This window comes from Petaurus breviceps, unplaced genomic scaffold (assembly GCF_028583685.1).
Source record: "Petaurus breviceps papuanus isolate PSGF00001 unplaced genomic scaffold, PetGlider_PUasm1.0 688, whole genome shotgun sequence".
NCBI lineage: Eukaryota > Metazoa > Chordata > Mammalia > Diprotodontia > Petauridae > Petaurus > Petaurus breviceps.
Window position 1 is genome coordinate 13715314 of NW_027186457.1, and position 18065 is coordinate 13733378.

The following is an 18065-nucleotide window of genomic DNA, read 5'->3' on the forward strand; positions in this document are numbered from 1 at the left end:
TTGTAGATTGAGTACCCAGTGGGGTGATTATGCCCATGTTCAAAGGTAGGTTAGCACTCCTAAAACTGTAGCTCACAAGCCTTCACTGTTATGAGCTTACCATCATTAATAAGCCAGTAGTCAGTTAGCTCAAAGCATTAGAAAACAGAAACAATAGTAACTACAGAATATCAACCCTATAAACCTAGGATGTATTTTCCCATCATACACAGAGTATGAAAAGAGTAGGTACAATTTAGAGTCTCCTGGCAGTGAATCACATAATGAGGCAGCACTCACCTCTGGTACTGCAGGAGCCTAGGGTCTTCATGTTGTTATCTCTGGTGTCTCTGCTGGGCAAGTTGCTCAGCTGGCTTCACCAGATTGGCCCCTCCCTGGAGCCAGGGCTAGTTCTCTCATGTATCCATGGTCAACTTTCTTCTTTGTTGCCAGAGGTTGTGATACTCCTTAAAACTACTGACCCCTGGCCTCTCTGTGTCTGTCTCAAATGTTACCTTTCCCTCTTCCTTCCTTTTCCCCTCACTCCCTCTCCTTCTTTTCTTTTTTCTCCTCTCTCTCATCTCTCTCTTTTTTCCGTCCTTCCTCCTAACTACCTCTTCCCCTTTCTGTTTCTGTCTCTGTATGTCTGTCTTTTCTCTTACTTTCCATTCCTCCCTTCGTCCCTCCTATTGGCCAAATAGCTTTTCTTCAAGTACATCATGGTTGAATTGGAGGTGAGATGGGATGAGAGACTAAGGGATTATACTCCATATAACTGTTCCCTTCCTCAGCCTCTACAAAGCTTAGCTTTTTAAAGGATGCCAGGTGGGTCATCAGTCTTCAGCCAGCCAATGCCAAGCATGTCTCTTATTTCAATCAGGAAAAGTTGCACTTCATGAAAGGATAAAAGTGGGTAGAACCATGTATATTTGTACTTAATTTTACATGTTAACACTTCCTTACCTTCTTAATCTGCTTCTAAATTTTTTTCCTGTCATACCAAATGTGCTGGTGAGTGAAGAGAAACCATCTCCCCCTCCCCCTTAACCTCTCCAAAACTCATTTTAGCAGTTACTTTTATAGGAAAATTTATTTTTAATTCCAAATTTGTTTGCAAATGAACTTTTATAACATAACCCACTCATAATATGGGGATTGCCCATTTGTGATAAAATGAGCTATATGAGATTATTTTAGTTTTATAATCAAGTGAGCCTCAAGTGCTGCCTTGTATAGGAGGTCTTTCTTGATCCTACCATTTACTAGTGGGAAGGAAGAAATCAGCATTTATATAGCTACTATGTACCAGGTGCTGCGCTAAGCACTTTACAAATATCTTAATTTGGTCCTCACCACAACCTACTATTAGGTAGATTCTCTTATCTCCATTTTACAGAGGAGGAAACTGAGGCAAACAGAGTAACCTCTGTTTGAGGTTATGATTTACCTAGGGTCTCACAGGTAATGAGTGTCTGAGGCTGGATTTGAATTTGAGTCTTCCTGACTCCAGGCCCCGCACTCTATCCACTTTTTAGCTTAGTTGTGTCATTGGGCTCTCCTTATTCCTTTCTCTGCTCCCTCATTATTTGGTGTTTACTTAAGGTTTTTTCCAGGTCCAGGAAAATAAAAGCTCCTTAAGGCAGGCACTCTTTTGCTTTTTTTTGTCTTTTTACTCCCACTTCCTAGCACAGGGTCTGACACATAGTAGGTACTTAAAAATGCTTGTTGAATTGAGGAGCCAATACGATGTGTAACATGTTAGAGCTTAAATGGCCCTTTATTAGCCTGCAAGAATTAATGCACTCAAATATCAGGTATCCAATTTAATCTTACCAAAAAAGTTTTACTTAGACTAGATCACAATTAAATCAGATCTAGGGTCAGCAGCATATATATGTTATTATGCTGGTTGTTTCTTGTGCAGGATAACAAACTGGATCAAGCCTACAATAGTAAGTTTGAGGATGGGTTAGTCTTAAGGGGTATTCATCTTATCTTAGTTTTCTGATATTTAGGGAGATGTACAAAGTTTGGATGAATAATAAATGAAATAGCATTTATTAAGCATTTACTATGTGCCAGTCTCTGTACTAAGTGCTTGGGATGCAAATCTAAAAGGTAGTCCCTACCTCAAGGAACTTGCTAACAGTTAGAAGATTAGTTGTGGGTATTATCCCTTCATCCTTTGCAAACCACTCCTATTTTTGATCTCCTAGGGCTCAGTTTGAACTAAGCAAAACTGGAATCCTATGGCAATATTATCCTTTACAGAACTGACTGTTTCAAGGAAAGTAGGGCAGGTAATCACAAAAACCCAACATTTGCTTGGCCCTTAATCTGTTTGCTATAACCAAAGTGGAATTTACTGGAATGGATTTTTGGCTGTTGGGTGCCACAAAAACTCACATGGAAAGAGAGGAGCAGTCTATATGTCATGCCATTTCTTCTCATCATCTGTGGGCTGCATCTAAGCATTTAATAATTTATAGTAGCTTTTGTTTTGAAAATCTGTTTTATATATTCGATAGATATCAATGGGACAAATGTTGCAAGACTTTGGAAAATTTCTTGGGATGTTCCTTCTCGTCTTGTTTTCCTTCACGATTGGACTGACCCAACTATATGACAAAGGCTATATAGCTCCTCAAGAACAGAAGGACTGCGCAGGAATCTTCTGTGAACAGCAAAGCAATGATACATTCCATTCGTGAGTTGTTGGTTTTTTTCTTTTTCCTAATCTATTCATTTCACTTTGTATCAGTTCATGTTAGTCTTTCCAGATTTTTCTGCGAGCATCCTGTTCATCCTTTCATATAATTAGCACAATAATATTCTATCAATCACAGTCATATACCACAACTTAGCCCTTCCCCATCTGATGGGTATCTCTTCAGTTTTCAATTCTTTATCACTACTAAAAGAGTGTACTGTGTACGCTGTGCTCTTGGTTCTGTTCAGTTCACTTTGTATCAGTTCATGTTAGTCTTTCTGAAAATGAAGGGAGAAGGGAAATTAATTCAGGACTATATGGTTTCTATTAGTTAACGTATTTGGGGTTTGTGGGCTGTGGGGGCAGAGTGAATGATAGTTATAGATGTCTTAGAAAATTCTTGGACTAAAGTGTTAGACCAGAGCCATTAGAAAATCTTAATTGTAATTAAGTTCTAAAGATTTATCTCCAAATAAGAGATGATCACGTAGTTTGGCACAATCATGCAAAGTTTCATAAAGTTTTAAGGCAATTTAGTCTTATAGTCAGACTTGTATATAATTTTTAAGGTAATTATGATATGCTTTTGTAAACTTATTCTGTAACATAGCCAAATTTCACATTAGATACATTTTCGAAAATGAATTTTACCAATAAAATAATTTTAAATCATCCAAGGGACTTTGTTATTTCAAATTTATTATGAGTTCTATGATAAACTTATTGGTATCATTTATCTTGTTGTAAATCCAATATCCATGTATTTGTTTTTGTTTTAAAGAAAAATATGTTCTCTGTTTTGAGTAAAACAGAATTAAGAAAATTTGTATAAACTTCATTTATTAAGTATTTGTTCTTAAAATATTAACATTTTCTTTAAATAGTTTTGATAGAAGTGATTTACTTCTCTATTTTGTTTAACAAAAAAATTTTATTGTCTTTTCAGGTTCATTGGCACTTGCTTTGCTTTGTTCTGGTATATTTTTTCTTTAGCACACGTAGCAATCTTTGTCACAAGATTTAGCTACGGTGAAGAATTGCAGTCTTTTGTTGGAGCTGTTATCGTTGGTACTTACAATGTCGTGGTTGTTATCGTTCTTACCAAATTATTAGTGGCCATGCTTCATAAAAGCTTTCAGCTGATAGCAGTAAGTGTTCTATTATTCTAAAAAAGTGTCTTTGTACTTCTCAGTTAATATTAAATCTAGAAAATATGTCAGGAAACAAAAAAAGTTAGAAAATATGAAGGATAGTATCATTGTAGCCTTGATTATACTCATTAATTTTAGAATGGCATACATTTTAGCATTTCATGTAGATTTTTTTACAATATAAATTGTCTTTTATGAATTTCTGTACCATTAGTATGTAACAATGAGGCAAATTATTTTCTTTAATGTATTTGGAGAACTTGATAGTTTAAAGCTACACATGAGGGTTTTTAATGTATATTTTTCAATGCATTTTTCATATGCCTTACATTACAGAACCATGAGGACAAAGAATGGAAATTTGCCCGTGCTAAGTTGTGGCTTAGCTACTTTGATGACAAATGTACACTACCTCCACCTTTCAATATTATTCCTTCTCCCAAGACCATTTGCTATCTACTAAGTAGCCTCAGTAAGTGGATTTGCTCTCATACATCAAAGGGCAAGGTCAAACGGCAAAACAGCTTAAAGGTAAGAAATTGTGCAAATCTAGGTTTGGCCTACAAAGTTTCATTTAAATTTAAAAATTAGACTCAGCTAATAAAATGCTATGAAGCCAAAGTAATTGCTAGTTTCAGTATTTTAAAGCCTATTTTAAAATTTCAAATTAGGGGTTAAATTAGAGGTTAAAAGTTTTTATATTTCCTGAGTACATAATTTTTTTCTTTTAAAGCAAAAAAAAATGATAATGCCAGTAAGTTATATCTAAAGAAAGGATTTGTTTTCTTTTAATAATTTGGTACATACTGCAGTGATATCACATTAATTACAGTAGCTTCATACTTCCACAGAATAGTTTGCAGTAAACAAATATGAAAGACTAAAGTGACTACATGTAGTCACAGGAATATTATGGATCAAGAAAGGATAGAAATATTTAAATTTATATGTTTGCATATTGAGTATTGTCAAAAAAAATTAAATAGATTTTGTTAGCACAAATATAAATAACCATTGCTAGTAGAGATATATTATTCTTTATTTTGAAGGAATGGAGAAACCTGAAACAAAAAAGAGATGAAAACTACCAAAAAGTGATGTGTTGCTTAGTCCACCGTTATTTAACTTCCATGAGACAGAAGATGCAAAGCACAGACCAGGCAACTGTAGAAAATCTCAATGAGCTACGCCAAGATCTATCAAAATTTCGAAATGAAATAAGGGACTTACTTGGCTTTCGGACTTCTAAATATGCTATGTTTTACCCAAGAAATTAACTTATTTCTAGGTCATGGATATTTGTATAATTCGCAACTAAATTTAATAAGGTGTGGGTTGGAATGTAGAAATGACATCAAAGCCATTCTTTAAAGACTCATAGGTTAATTGTGTATGTTATATAAAATATGTATATAGTTCAAAAAATCCACTGAACATGGGATTTTAGTAGGAGCAATTTAGCAGACAGAATTTTCTAGCCTTTTGTTTTACTTTCTAATCTTTTTTTGGGTGGGGGGGGTAGGGAGGCTGGAATAATTGTGACCTCATCTGTTGTTCAAAAGCTATATCAAGGGCAGCTAGGTGGCGCAGTGAATAGATCACTGGCCCTGGAGTCAGGAGGACCTGAGTTCAAATGTGACCTCAGACACTTAACACTTACTAGCTGTGTGACCTTCAGCAAGTCACTTAACCCCGGTTGCCCTGCCTTCCCCGCTCCAAAAGCAAAAAAAAAAAAAAAAAAGCTATATCAAATACTCTAAAGTAAATGTGGATTGATTTTACTCTGTAAGATAAATATAGAATGTAGAACTATTGGTTTTCAGAATGTAAAAAATTAGTGTGATATAGCTGAGTTAGTGTTCATTTTTTATAAATCCAACTTTATTTGGGCCATAACAGTGTTTTTCTTTAAAGACTTTAAACTGGGGAGAGCTCCTAGAACTTTTAGAACAAAAACCAAAAATAAGGGTTTAGAACATGTTTCTTTGTGGTTACAGTATAACTTTTGTTTCTGTGTACATTGAAGAGAATCTTGTTTTCCAACAATATTTATTGGAGGAGTTTATTTTACATAGTTTTAAACTATATTTGATTTATTGTATTAAGTATCAAAATATTTTATGCAGTTTAACATAGCTTCTATAAGTATGACTTTGTGCTTATTTGTATATGATTCTTCCTGCTTACAATGGGAAAGTGTTTTTGTTTTTATTTTTTTTTGGTTGAAGAGTATAATATATTTAATTATGTTGTGCTTTGTAGGGAATATAATTAAATTTCTTTGAAAATCTGTTGTACTCCTGCCATAGAATTGAAAGGTAGGATTTCTGTTAAGTGGAAGTTAAGCATAATCTTCTCACTTGAATGTTAGCTAGTCTTATGACATAGGGTGCGGGTAGCCCTAGGTCTATAAGCATTATTGATCCAGGGATCATAAAATAGAGGTTTTAGGTATAATATGTTTCTTCCTTTTTTCTTTTTTAATGGGATTACCAAACTGTAAGTGCTCCCTCTTTTGGGCAAATTCTTATAAAATATTTATTGTAAAATTATATATTTTGTCTACTATAAAATTATGCACTTCCCATTTGGGATTAAACATCAGGATTTTCATTCATTCTAATAATAATATATGGTAAAAAAAAAAAAGATACTTATTGAGCACCTAGTGTGTGCATGAATTACTTATTGGGGTATATTTTGAATGATAGCATTGTAAGAAAAAAATAATAAAACTTGACTTTGGATTATACATTGGCACAATGTTTATCTGTTGTATTAAAATGTACTTATAAAGCAGAAAAAAAAATAAAAGTAAATGAAAAAGATAATACCTTGATTAAATTAAATATGGTAATGAAAAATGAAGTTAGTACCTAAGGTAAACTGGTCAAATTTGACTCAAATCTAATATTGAGCTCAAGTAGCTAATAGTTACTGGCTACTTATCTGGTATCCATTCCAGAAATTAGCATTCTTCTTTGGAAAGTTTGCTTTGGAAAAGTTTTGTGAGTTTTGAACTAAGAACCACTTCCCCTTCCCCAGTACACGTACCCAAAGTGTGTTTTGTCAACTCTACCTTTATCTTTTCAATTTTTATGGACAGTTCTAGACCCATTATCTTGCATTCCTAAGCAATTTCTTAGTCTGATCATGGTAGATCTTTTCTTCCTGAAATATAATCATATATGTGCATTAATATTGAAAAACATCCTGACATTTATGAAGTGCTTTACAATTGACAAAATTCATTCTTGATACCATCTTTGGAGGTAAGATAGGTATTATCTCAACTCTACAGATCCGACATTTGTTAAGTGCCTACAATGTAGGAGGTACTGTGCTAAATGCTGAGCATGCGAACAAAATAGATGAGTAAACAGCTTCAGAGGCTAAGAGGCTTATCCAAAATCAAATGACCAATTAGGGGTGGAGGCATGCTTTGAATTCAGGTTTTCTGTCTTTCAGTATCTTTCCACAATGTTATGCTGCCTTTCCAAAATAATTTAGATAATTTCGTAATTAGGAGGTTCTAGAGGCCCAGGGGTGGGCTATATGTGACCTTCCATGTCGTAGGGTACAGCCTTTTGACTGAATCCAAATTTTACAAAACAAATCCTTTTATTTAAGGGGATTTGTTCTTTGAAGTTTAGATTCAAAGGGCTGCATCTGAGGACCTAGAGGGCCACATGTGGCCTCAAGGCTGAAATTTCCCCACCTGTGTTCTAGATTCTAAATTGTAACATATGTTCTACTTAATCTCTCAAGAAAATAAGATAGGGCTTCTTCCCCTCCTTATTGACCCTTCTGTTATTTAGACTGAATCATCAGTCATTATTTTTCCTTATTTTGAAATGGTGATTTGTTGCAAGACCTCTTCTCACATGGTATTTCCTAGGAAAAAAGTTTCCAAAACTTGTATCTAGCTTTATATTAGTGTCTGATATAATGAATTCACATCCCCTAAAGACAACCACAACCCTACACAATAGTATTTACACAACCCATAGTATTTGATCATTCAGCATGAATTACATATTAAAATTTTAAGCTGAAAGCCTTTCTTTAAAATGCCTTAAATCTTACTGTTTGATGTGCTTAGAGCTAACATCCCCATCAGCGTTGTTATTTTGAATAATGCCACAAGCTGAAATATATGTTCATCTTATTCAATAAGCTCTGTTATAGCCAAGCTGCTTCAGTTGCTTCTTGAAATTGACATTCCATCTGCCTCCTTCATGTCAGGAGTGCATTGCTCTCTTCATCTTTGCTTCTCAGAATCCTTGTCTTCTGGGGTCCACTCAGCTGCCATGTCCTCTACAAAGCCCTTCCTTTTTCCTCCAGTTGCTAGTGTCCTCTCTTTCCTCAAATTACCTTGTGCTGTGCTTCTCTTTATACATATGCCTCCAGAAGAATACTTAAATATTCGCTAAATTAAATCACATTCATAAACTCATACTATTTTAAATAATTGCATTGGTTATTTATCTGATGAGGAAAATAATAGGTTTCAGTCTTGTGTTTCTTAAAATGTAATTATGTCAAAAATTCTTTTGTCAGCTTTGTAATAAACATACAAGCTGATATCAGTGGCAGCCTTATCAAGAATTATCACTGTAACTTCTTCCAATTCCTATTCATTCAAACATAGTTTTTCATATTGATTGAATAATCACTTGGGTATTTTGTAGAGTACATTCTTGTTTAGGTGTATAGATTGGACTGTAAGGTCCCTTCCAGTTCTGAGATTCTGCTAAAACAATATTTAGTCAAACTGCCCATTTATCATTTTCAACAAGATTGCTTTTTCTTGGAACCAGTTATTATCAATTGTGATATGGCTGTATGTAATACTTTTAGTTCTGCCCTCTTAGAGACTTCTAAAGAAGGGAGAGGAAAAATTCTATTATTTAAATATGCCCCCATGTCTTTCTACTCAATATAAATGACAATTTCATCATAGACTTGCCTTGAGATGTTGACCACCCCAACTATAATATTTTGTATAAATACATTGCTATGTTATGGGATTCTCCTCAGCTCTCGTCACATACCCATAGCTGCCTATTAGATATTCCGTCTGTCCCATTGGCAATTCAAATTCAACATCTCTAAAACAAATCCCCCCCTTCAAAATTTACCCCTCTTTATAACTTCCCGATTTCCATCAGGAGCAGCAGCATCCTAGTCCCCTAAGTTTGTAATCTTGGCTTTATGTTAGACTCCTCACTCTCCTTCACCCTATATATCCAACCAGTTGTCAGATCTTCCATTTCGGTATACCTATCTCTCACATCTAATAAAGGGCAACACCGTGGTCAAGCCCTCATTGCCTCTTGCCTGGACCATTGAAAACTCTTCTCATTGGCCCTCTTGCCTCATCCCTCCCCAATCCAATCCAATCCATCCTCTTTAAGAGATTTTCTTCAAATGCAGCTCTGATTGCGTTAACTTCTTTCTTCAGTAAACTCTCTTTGGCCTCAAGGATCAAAGATAAACTCTTCTCCAAAATATCCTCCCAAACTTATTCTTCCTCCGTTCTGTGGTCCAGCCAATGTAGCCTTGTTCTTCCTTACGTGTGAGGTCTTCATGTCTTTGTACTCATTATTCCCTGTGCCTGGAATATACTCCTTCACCTCTGCCTCTAGAATCCCTTGCTGCTCAAGTACCCCCTGATTCTTGCCCATCCCTCTTCACTAGTGCCTTTTTCCCTAACATTTACCTTGTATTTATTTTTAATACATTTTGCACATACTTAGTTACATTCGTATCATTTGCCCAATAGTATGCAAACTTCTTGAGGGTGAGGATGGTTTCCTTTCTGTCTTTGTGTCTCCATGCCTAGCCTGGTACATAATAGGCATTTAAGTACTCGTTGATTCATTATCAATGAACATTTCTTGTATAATTATTATATTAGTTATAGCCACAGTATCTGAGATCTCCCCCAAGGGAATGGGGAGCTTAAATACACACCAGTTCCACCTCCCCCCCCCCAGTGGTATTCCTGATGGGTCAATATGCCAGCAAAACAGATAGCAGTATAAATAGACACCATATACTGTGCTTGATCATTTTAAGCCTGATCCAGCTCTGTTTGCCTCTCACTCTTTACCAGGAAATTCTCACCTGTGACAGGTTTCAAAAGACACTAACTAGCCAATCAATTATGGGACATTTAGGTTCTTTCCAGTTTTTTTGCTATCACTTATAGAGCAAATATAGATATATTTGTATAAGCATCTCAGTCTCATTTGAAGTTTATGGTTTGGGGTTTCTTGGGTCCCGTTAGCTTATTTCCCCACTCTCCAGGCTTTGTCTTTCCATTCCACATAAAGCATTGTGTTTAAAGACTCAGTGCCCTTAAGCAGGGTCCACTTCACTTTTCTTGTTTTTAAATAAACTTGCCTAATTTATCACTGTTAGCATTGCCTGTGGTTCAGAAGCAGTTTGTGAGACAGGAATTGTTATACCAGTTGGGACCTAAATATTTAGGAGTAAAAATAAATCACTTTGGTCATAACAAGTGACATCATTAGTTTGGCAACTTGATGATTTTTCTAGTTTCTGTGGATGTTTACAGGACTCAGATTTGGAAGAGATACCCAAAATGAGTGACACAAAGAGAATTTGAGGGCAAATTTTAAACTGTGGTAGTTACATGTTTTAAAAATAACTATCTTCACAGGATTCATTATTTCTGATGTAAATCAAATAACAGTAGTACTAGCAGTATAACAGCAGGCTTGTGTGGGAGGTAAATGTGGGTTTAAAAAAAGAACTGTCTTAGTTAATCACATATTTGACAGGTAGGCTTGTTTTCCCCACCCCCGCCACTTGCATTCTTTAGAGTATATATTTTAGTTTTAAGAAAGTCATTTAGTCCATCCCCCACCAGGAAAAAGCACATGAAAACCTTCTCATGTTTACCAAGGCTTACTAACAAGGAGAATCTGCTCCCCCTCTGTAGTAGCAAGCACCCTAGCACACCCAGGATGGCCTTGCTAGCACAGGTTCTTTGATCTGTTTTGCTAAAGAAAAGACAACTTTTAAAGGGGTCAGCAGTCTTTAATTCACTGGTTCAGGGGAAAGGTCAGCACCCTGAACATGGAGAAAATACAGAGGTTCAACAGACAGGGCTCCTACTGTCTGAACAAAGTAACACAACCACCTACATATACCACCAGATCGGGAAAAGACAAACCTGAGTAGTTGAGGGACTCTTAACAAACAGGTACTCAATGTCCCATCCAGGGAATCAAAAGGTCTTTCTCATAAACTAATGCCCAACCTCCCAGAATATATAACAAAGACTTGGCCCCTGATTGGCTTAGAGCCAGAAGGCACGAAACCTATGTGACTGAGCACAGCTGTGAATTATCAGGGTTCCAAGGAGATTAATCTTTCAAATATTCACCGTTTAGCCTGAGCCTAGGAAACTGAACTCCAGAAAAAAAAAATCCCACTTTACTTACACTTAGACCTTCACCTTCCTCACTCTTAAAAACCATTATGATATTTAAGAATCTTATCAATAAATTCTTGCACCTAAACCTCCTTATGCTATCATTTAAATAATTTCCTTTTTTTCCTGTCCTTAGTAGCATTAGCTAGTTGAGTTGGAACGAGCAAACAACTACCTACTGCATTCTTTATAATAGTCCTTCATATATCAATAGGTGTACCTCATCCTTATTTAGTGAATCTGAATAATCCTCACTTGGGCTGTGGCTGAATTTCATTGTGTCCTTGATTCATGAACATCATTTTTTGATAGATGGATCAGAATTCATTGGATTTTGAAAAATGTGAGACACAATTGGGACTCAGGATAGATGATTATTGAAGCTGATTAATCCATTCATAATAACTCTAGATGGGACTCCGCATCTACCTGAGCACCCATCCAAAACAGGCACGCTTAAGAGACTGTTTACTCCATTTATGGATGTGCACCATATAAAATGGACCTCTCCTCTGCTTTAAATAATTGGTCTGCTTTAGTAGAATATATATCTGATCCCCATCTATTTATGAGACCACTTTTACCCAAGACTTTTAATTTTTAGGTTCAGAAACAGAGAACTGAAAGCAGGCCCACAGCTGGAAATCACCAGTAAATCTGCAAAAAAAAAAAAAAAAAAAAAGGAGGAGGGCAAGGCTGGTTCTAGAAACAGGTGAGAGAACAGATGTAATCACAACTAGATCAGAGGTGGTCAGAAAAGAGGAAAGGGTCTGAATGGCTATGAATTAATATGTCTGGATCCCATCCTGAAAATCCTGAATGGGCTGAGCACACCAAATGCTGGATTTAGGAGTCAGAAAGACCTGGGTTCCAGTCTGCCTCTGTATGACATGCCCCTGGCAATCAACTGACTGTCTATGCACCTCAGGCAACTCCCTGTTACTCATGTTTCTACTAGGTCAGAGATGGATTGGGTGGAGTGGTTTCCCCACACTGACTGCTATCTCCATCCGTTTGTAAGGAGGTAATTACTATCTTCCTTTACAAATCCAATTCAAACTGATGGAAGTACCTTTAAAGGGCACTTTCCTGGGAGACATGGATTTTAGTCTTGGTTCTGCTATTCGCTTTCTCTGGGCTTCAGGCACCTCTGTAAAATGGTGGGTAGGGTGGGAAGGGTAGAGAAAGATGGTTACGATCTCGAGGGTCTATGAAATGGAATTAAGTCAGGTTCTAGATGAACTAGAATGGAAAAGCATGGCACAGTTTAGAGTTCTTAATCATACATCTGTGAACTTTGATAACTGTATTTCAATATAATTAGTTTCTTTTGTAATTCTGTGTATTTTATGTATTTAAAGACATTACTCAGAGAAGGGGTCTACAATCCTGATCTTCTGCCTTAGTTGTCATCTGCCAAAAGGGATCCATGGCACAAAGAAGGTTAAGAGCTACTGATGTTGCAGGTAGTGCAAGAAAGATTGCCTCAGATTTGGGAAGACCTGAGTCAAGTTTACCCTCTGACACACACTGAGCACAAGGTCAATCACATAACCTCTCAATGCCCCAGGCAATCTTTTAAGACACAGGTTTTACCATACTTGCTTATTCTCATTGGTACTGAGTCTTTCCACATTGGGATCTCCTTACCTTCAATGCAATCATAGGTCCAGTTGGAAAAATAAATAGAATGTTAATTTCTTTATGGAATTTTTAAGAACACGAATTCCAAAAAAATAAAGACTTGACTTTCCATGTGTTTTACCAGGAAATGTGTTGTGTTTACTCTTAGCATGTCCAGCTTACTGTAGAGCAAACATAACAACTGCTAAATTTTATTTTAAAATATTTTATTAAGCATAGATAAAAATGCAGGAAAACAATATAAAAACTCGGAGCAAAAGCTGAAAGTTACAAATCATATCATTATAAATATTGCACTTATAAATCTTCCTTTTCACATCCTCACAAAATTCATTTCTAAAAGAACTCCTTTTACCAAGATGTATAAATTAATAGCTTCCAAGTTTTCAGATCTTTGTACATTTTAGTTCCCACGATTACTGCAACTTGTCTTGTGCACATCATCTCCATCACTGTTAAGTGAGGCCATGTGCTATCAAGCTGATCTTTTGGGAATGCTCAGTATTTAATTTTAAAGACTCTTCCTCCTACTGAATGAAAATAGATCTTTCAGAAGATATACTGGAATGCAGCTTTATTTGATATCATTCTTCTTTAACAGCGTTTGTTTTTCAAGGCATTCAGGATCTTTTGATTCTTCATCTTGAAATTCATGATAAAGCTGTTTGGTGTGATCTTCCCTCGCCCGTCTTCATCTACCTGACCCATGATTATATAATTGAGCCCTGCAGGTACAAAAGTGGAATTATGAAGTGGAATTTTTTTCTGAACACTAATGCAGTATTTAATTTTTGGAGTAATTACTGTGTCATCTTTTACCATTGTCAAGAATAAAAATCTGTTTTTAAGGTTATCATCTCTGAAAATCTGAATTCACTATTTAGTCAGTAAATACAGGATCACAGATTTAAAGCTATCTGAATAGGTACTTCTACATAGATTTAGATTAGTAGCTGGCTAGTCCAAGCCCTTTAATTGACATAGGAGGAACTAAAGGCAAGAAAATTTAAGTGATTCTCCAGGGTCCTCTGGGCAGTGAGGTGGGATTCAAATCCATGTCTTCCTCATGTTGTGATATTTAGATATCACCATGCTGCCTCTCAGTTTCTAGCACCGTTATCAGTGTTTGCTAGGGGCAAGTCATTAGTCTCTCTAGACCTCCCTCTCCTTTCATATCTGTAAGGGTGGACAAACAGACAAATGAAAAAAATAGACAAAAATTGTAAAAGTTTAAGGCCACAACATTTGGACTCTTAAATTTCCTTTCAGATTTAAAATAAGTTGATTCCAGAATATATTGAGAAGGTAGCTCCATGTCATTGTGGAAGGAACACTGGATGTGTAGTCTCTGATTGACTCTAGCTGTGATTTTAAGGGCAAACCATTTAACCTGTCTCAAATTTCTCATCTGCTAAATACTATGTTAATTATTTACCTCACAGAGTCGTTCTAAGGAAAGTGATTTACAGATCTTAAAACTATATAAATGTTATTATTGCTATATATAAGGGGTGTGTGTGTGTGAGTGTCGCTTGCAAAGAAATACAAGAAAGGAATGGTCTCACAGACACCTGGGAAAACTGGTATGAACTGATGCAGAATGAAATGGGCGGAACCAGGAGAACAATATGTGCAGTAAGTAACAACAAGGTGAAAACAAACAGCTGTGCAGATTCCTTCGTTTCCTCCTCTGTCAGTGTGCTGGCTGCCTTGACTTCTTTCTACATCATGTGGATTCTAAAACAGGATGTGGCTCATCCTTTGTTCCCCTCTTGCCTAATCATTGCGGCAGCACTGTAAATGACCTCCTCGATTCAGATGGCTTCCCCACTCCAGTTTATCTTGCACACTGCTGCTTCCTTTAGCACAGATATGACCATGAGACTACCCTACTTAGTCAAGTGCCCCTAAGATAAAATAAGATAAATTCTTTAGTTTGATTTTTTTTTTTGGAGGGGCAAAGGTAAGGCAATTGGAATTAAGTGACTTGCCCAAGGTCACACAGCTAGTTTTTTGTGTTAAGTGTCTGAGGCTGGATTTGAACTCAGGTCCTCCTGACTCCAGGGCTGATCCTTCCTCCCCTAACCCTCAACAGCTAGTGCCTTTCTTACCAAACTGTTTTATGCTAGATATAATTAGGTGTGCATACTTGATGTCTCCTCCAGTACAGTGTAGACGGCTTGCAGATGGAGATTGTGTCATTTTTTTTTTTGTGCTTTGACCGTCAGCACCTGGCTCCTAGTAGGTGTTGGTCAATAAACATTTATTAAGTGCCTACAGTGTTCCTGGCATTGTGCTAATGAATACTTGATTGGTTGATTGAGGGGCTGACCATATGTCAAGTGTGAAGATAAATCAGAGACTTGCCAGATGTTATCAGAAAGTCGTCTGGGCATTTTTCATTTGCCGTACTATAGGAGTTCGGGCTAGTTCTATTATTCTCCTAAAACATATTTAAAATTATCAGAAGCAGGTTTTGTTATACCTGATAACAGCTAGCACTTAACAGAAAACTTTGAGGTTGGCAAAGCACTTTCTAAATATTAATAATAGCTAATATTTACATAGCATTTACTATGTGCCAGGCATTGTGCTAAGTGCTTTACAATTCTCATTTCATTGGATCCTCTCTTATTACCCCCATTTTACAGATGAGGAAATTGAGGTGAACAAAGGTGAAGTGACTTGCCCAGGGTCACACAGCTAAGTAAGTATCTGAAGCTGGATATAAACTCTGGTCTTCCTGACTCCAGGTTCAGCACTCTACCCACTGTGCCACCTAGCTGGCTCAAAGACATTACTTTCATTTGAGTTCAGACCATCCATCACCTGCTTTAGAACCATCTCCTAAGTTTCCTGTGTTACCCACCTCTTCTGATGAGAGGACACTGCTTACAGACAACAGTGATCTTGGTACTCATGTTTTTGCCAGCTTGCTGAATTGCCAGGTTTCCCTCCTTGTACACATTGATGATTGATACTGTTGCGTGCAAACTTCCACCCTTTGTCATTGTTGTGATAACAGTACCAGCTAGCACTAGGAAAGAAAGCAATTTTTAAAATGCGAAAATTGGAGGTAGAAGTAAGAGGGTCTAAAAACAATGAAATATTTTTTCATTATTTCAGAAGTAAATATTGAAAAACTAAAAGAAGCTGATAGAACCCTAATGTTTAATTTTATCAGAGTTGTGGAAAAATTAAAAGGCTCTATTGGGAAACATTTGTTAGATAATGGCCATTTGTTGTGTAAGAAATATAAATTCATACTAGATTAAAACAGTAGTTCAATTATCTACTACAGATATAGGGAGTTTCTAGACCCAGGCTTAATTTAAGCTAATTTTACATCCCTACTTAGGCCTATAGTTGTGAAAACACACCACAGCTTAATAACAATATCCTAAGAGACCACAGGAGGGAGGTGTTGCTATGTCAAAGTACTTATTTTTGTGTGTCTGTGTTTCTGAGGGTGGGTCCATTTCAGTCTTTCTTTGTGTCAGTCTTTCCCTCTGCTTTTTTCTTCACCATCTTTGTCTCTTTCATTATGTCTGTTGATCTTTCCACCTGTTTATACATTTCTCACTTTCCCTTCTATCTGAATATTTCCTCATCCTTTAGCATCCTATCAATTCCTTCCTTCATAATGAAAAATAAAATGTATTTAATTTTTATTATTTTTATTTTTAAAACCTATGCTCTTTGTTCCTTATTTTAAAGGCTAACAGATGGAAAGTTTTACATTTCTCTCTCAAAAAGGAACGAAAGGTAACTCGAATTGTTTTTTATTTTCTATAACTCCATTTTCTTCCATGGGTAAGTGACTCTTAATAGGGGGAAAAAAGTTTTCCATTCCTGGTTAAGTGGATGAAAGATACCAGTTTATTCCCATGTGGGCCACTCAATTCTGTTCTGGAATCAGCAATGCTACTATTTAATGGTGGCATAGCTCAATTGAATGGAGTGAAATTTATATTTCTTGAAGTGTGGGATGGTCCTGGTTAGACAAGGTGGTAATTCTTGATTAAGGTACAACAGGCTAGTGAAAGTTCTGTTACTGTTGAATTATTCATCCATTCATTCCTGGTACAAGCAAATTCAGTACAAAATGACATGATATAAATGAAATTGCATTGTCAATTATTCTTTCTTTTATTACTAGGATTTTATTGGTCCTTGGTTGATGATCAGTATGTAGACAGGACACAAATGCACATTTGAAAAAGGCTAGTATTGAAATATCTAAAATCCACGGAGTTGAAATCCTTTTAAAAACCACTATTCCAGTGATTTCCTGTGGTAAATCATTCATCTGACACTGTTTGCCCATTCCAGAGGCTCACAGAGCTCTGGACATCTGTCTAAGAGCAGGGTTGTTGCCCTAAAAGTTCTAATGTATCTATGTCAGAAATTTCTGTCTTTGTGATGTTCTAGACACCCAGAAGCGTAGTGTAGTGAGGTCTCAGGAATCACTTCCCACCAGTGGTTCATAGACTCCACCCCCACTTCTACTATTCAGTCTTCCCTGGATTTCTAATTTCCTTTCAATTTGACTTTCTGCTATTAAATGTCAGTCTATAAACCTCTCTCTAAGCCTGGACCCTGGATTCCCTAGTAGTTCATCTGTTCTTATATACCATCTCAACCATAGGATTGTCTACTGTTTATGATTCTGACCCAATTTAAGGGAAGCTGAGATGTAGACCAAAGGGAAACATAGTCTGCTTTCTAAGGAAACATTAATAACATAAAGTAGCATGCAAATACCTTCCTATGTGAATTATGTTACTGACCATTTACATTTAAATTCTCAGTAATTCTTTTGAGAATAATCATGCAGTTTCCAAAGTCTTCCATTACAAAGAAACAGCTGTTTTTTCCCCTTACCAAAGTTACTTGAACAATAATTGCTCTCCAGAGTCCCACTCCTTCTACATTTTTGTTGACATAGGGCTACGGTAGGTCTTGAACCTTTATTCAAAAAAAGAAAGAACTATAGTTTATAAAAAATGCATGCATGGAAGCAAAATTAGTATTTGCATCTGAATCTGTAGATTTTACTTTCTCAGTTATCCCTCTGGGCACCAATCTGCATACATAGCTAGGACTAATCCTCAAC

General features: G+C 36.3%; 2 protein-coding genes across 8 annotated transcripts in view; one reads left to right on the plus strand and one right to left on the minus strand.

The window, feature by feature from the left end:
- The window catches only part of TRPC1 (transient receptor potential cation channel subfamily C member 1), a 67451-nt gene extending 60859 nt beyond the window's left edge, over positions 1 to 6592 (plus strand). For all 7 annotated transcript variants that reach the window (XM_069104684.1, XM_069104686.1, XM_069104685.1 and 4 more), the window contains 4 exons: positions 2508 to 2686; positions 3636 to 3837; positions 4177 to 4371; positions 4890 to 6592. In XM_069104684.1, the coding sequence (XP_068960785.1) occupies positions 2508 to 2686; positions 3636 to 3837; positions 4177 to 4371; positions 4890 to 5117 (804 nt within the window). In that variant the 3' untranslated portion in view covers positions 5118 to 6592. The remainder of the gene's footprint in view (positions 1 to 2507; positions 2687 to 3635; positions 3838 to 4176; positions 4372 to 4889) is intronic.
- Positions 6593 to 13138: 6546 nt separating this feature from the next.
- The window catches only part of PCOLCE2 (procollagen C-endopeptidase enhancer 2), an 89900-nt gene continuing 84973 nt past the window's right edge, over positions 13139 to 18065 (minus strand). Inside the window, exons 7-9 of the mRNA XM_069104691.1 lie at positions 17834 to 17917; positions 15819 to 15986; positions 13139 to 13674 (exon numbers count right to left, since the gene is read on the minus strand). Of these exons, the coding sequence (XP_068960792.1) occupies positions 13544 to 13674; positions 15819 to 15986; positions 17834 to 17917 (383 nt within the window). The 3' untranslated portion in view covers positions 13139 to 13543. The remainder of the gene's footprint in view (positions 13675 to 15818; positions 15987 to 17833; positions 17918 to 18065) is intronic.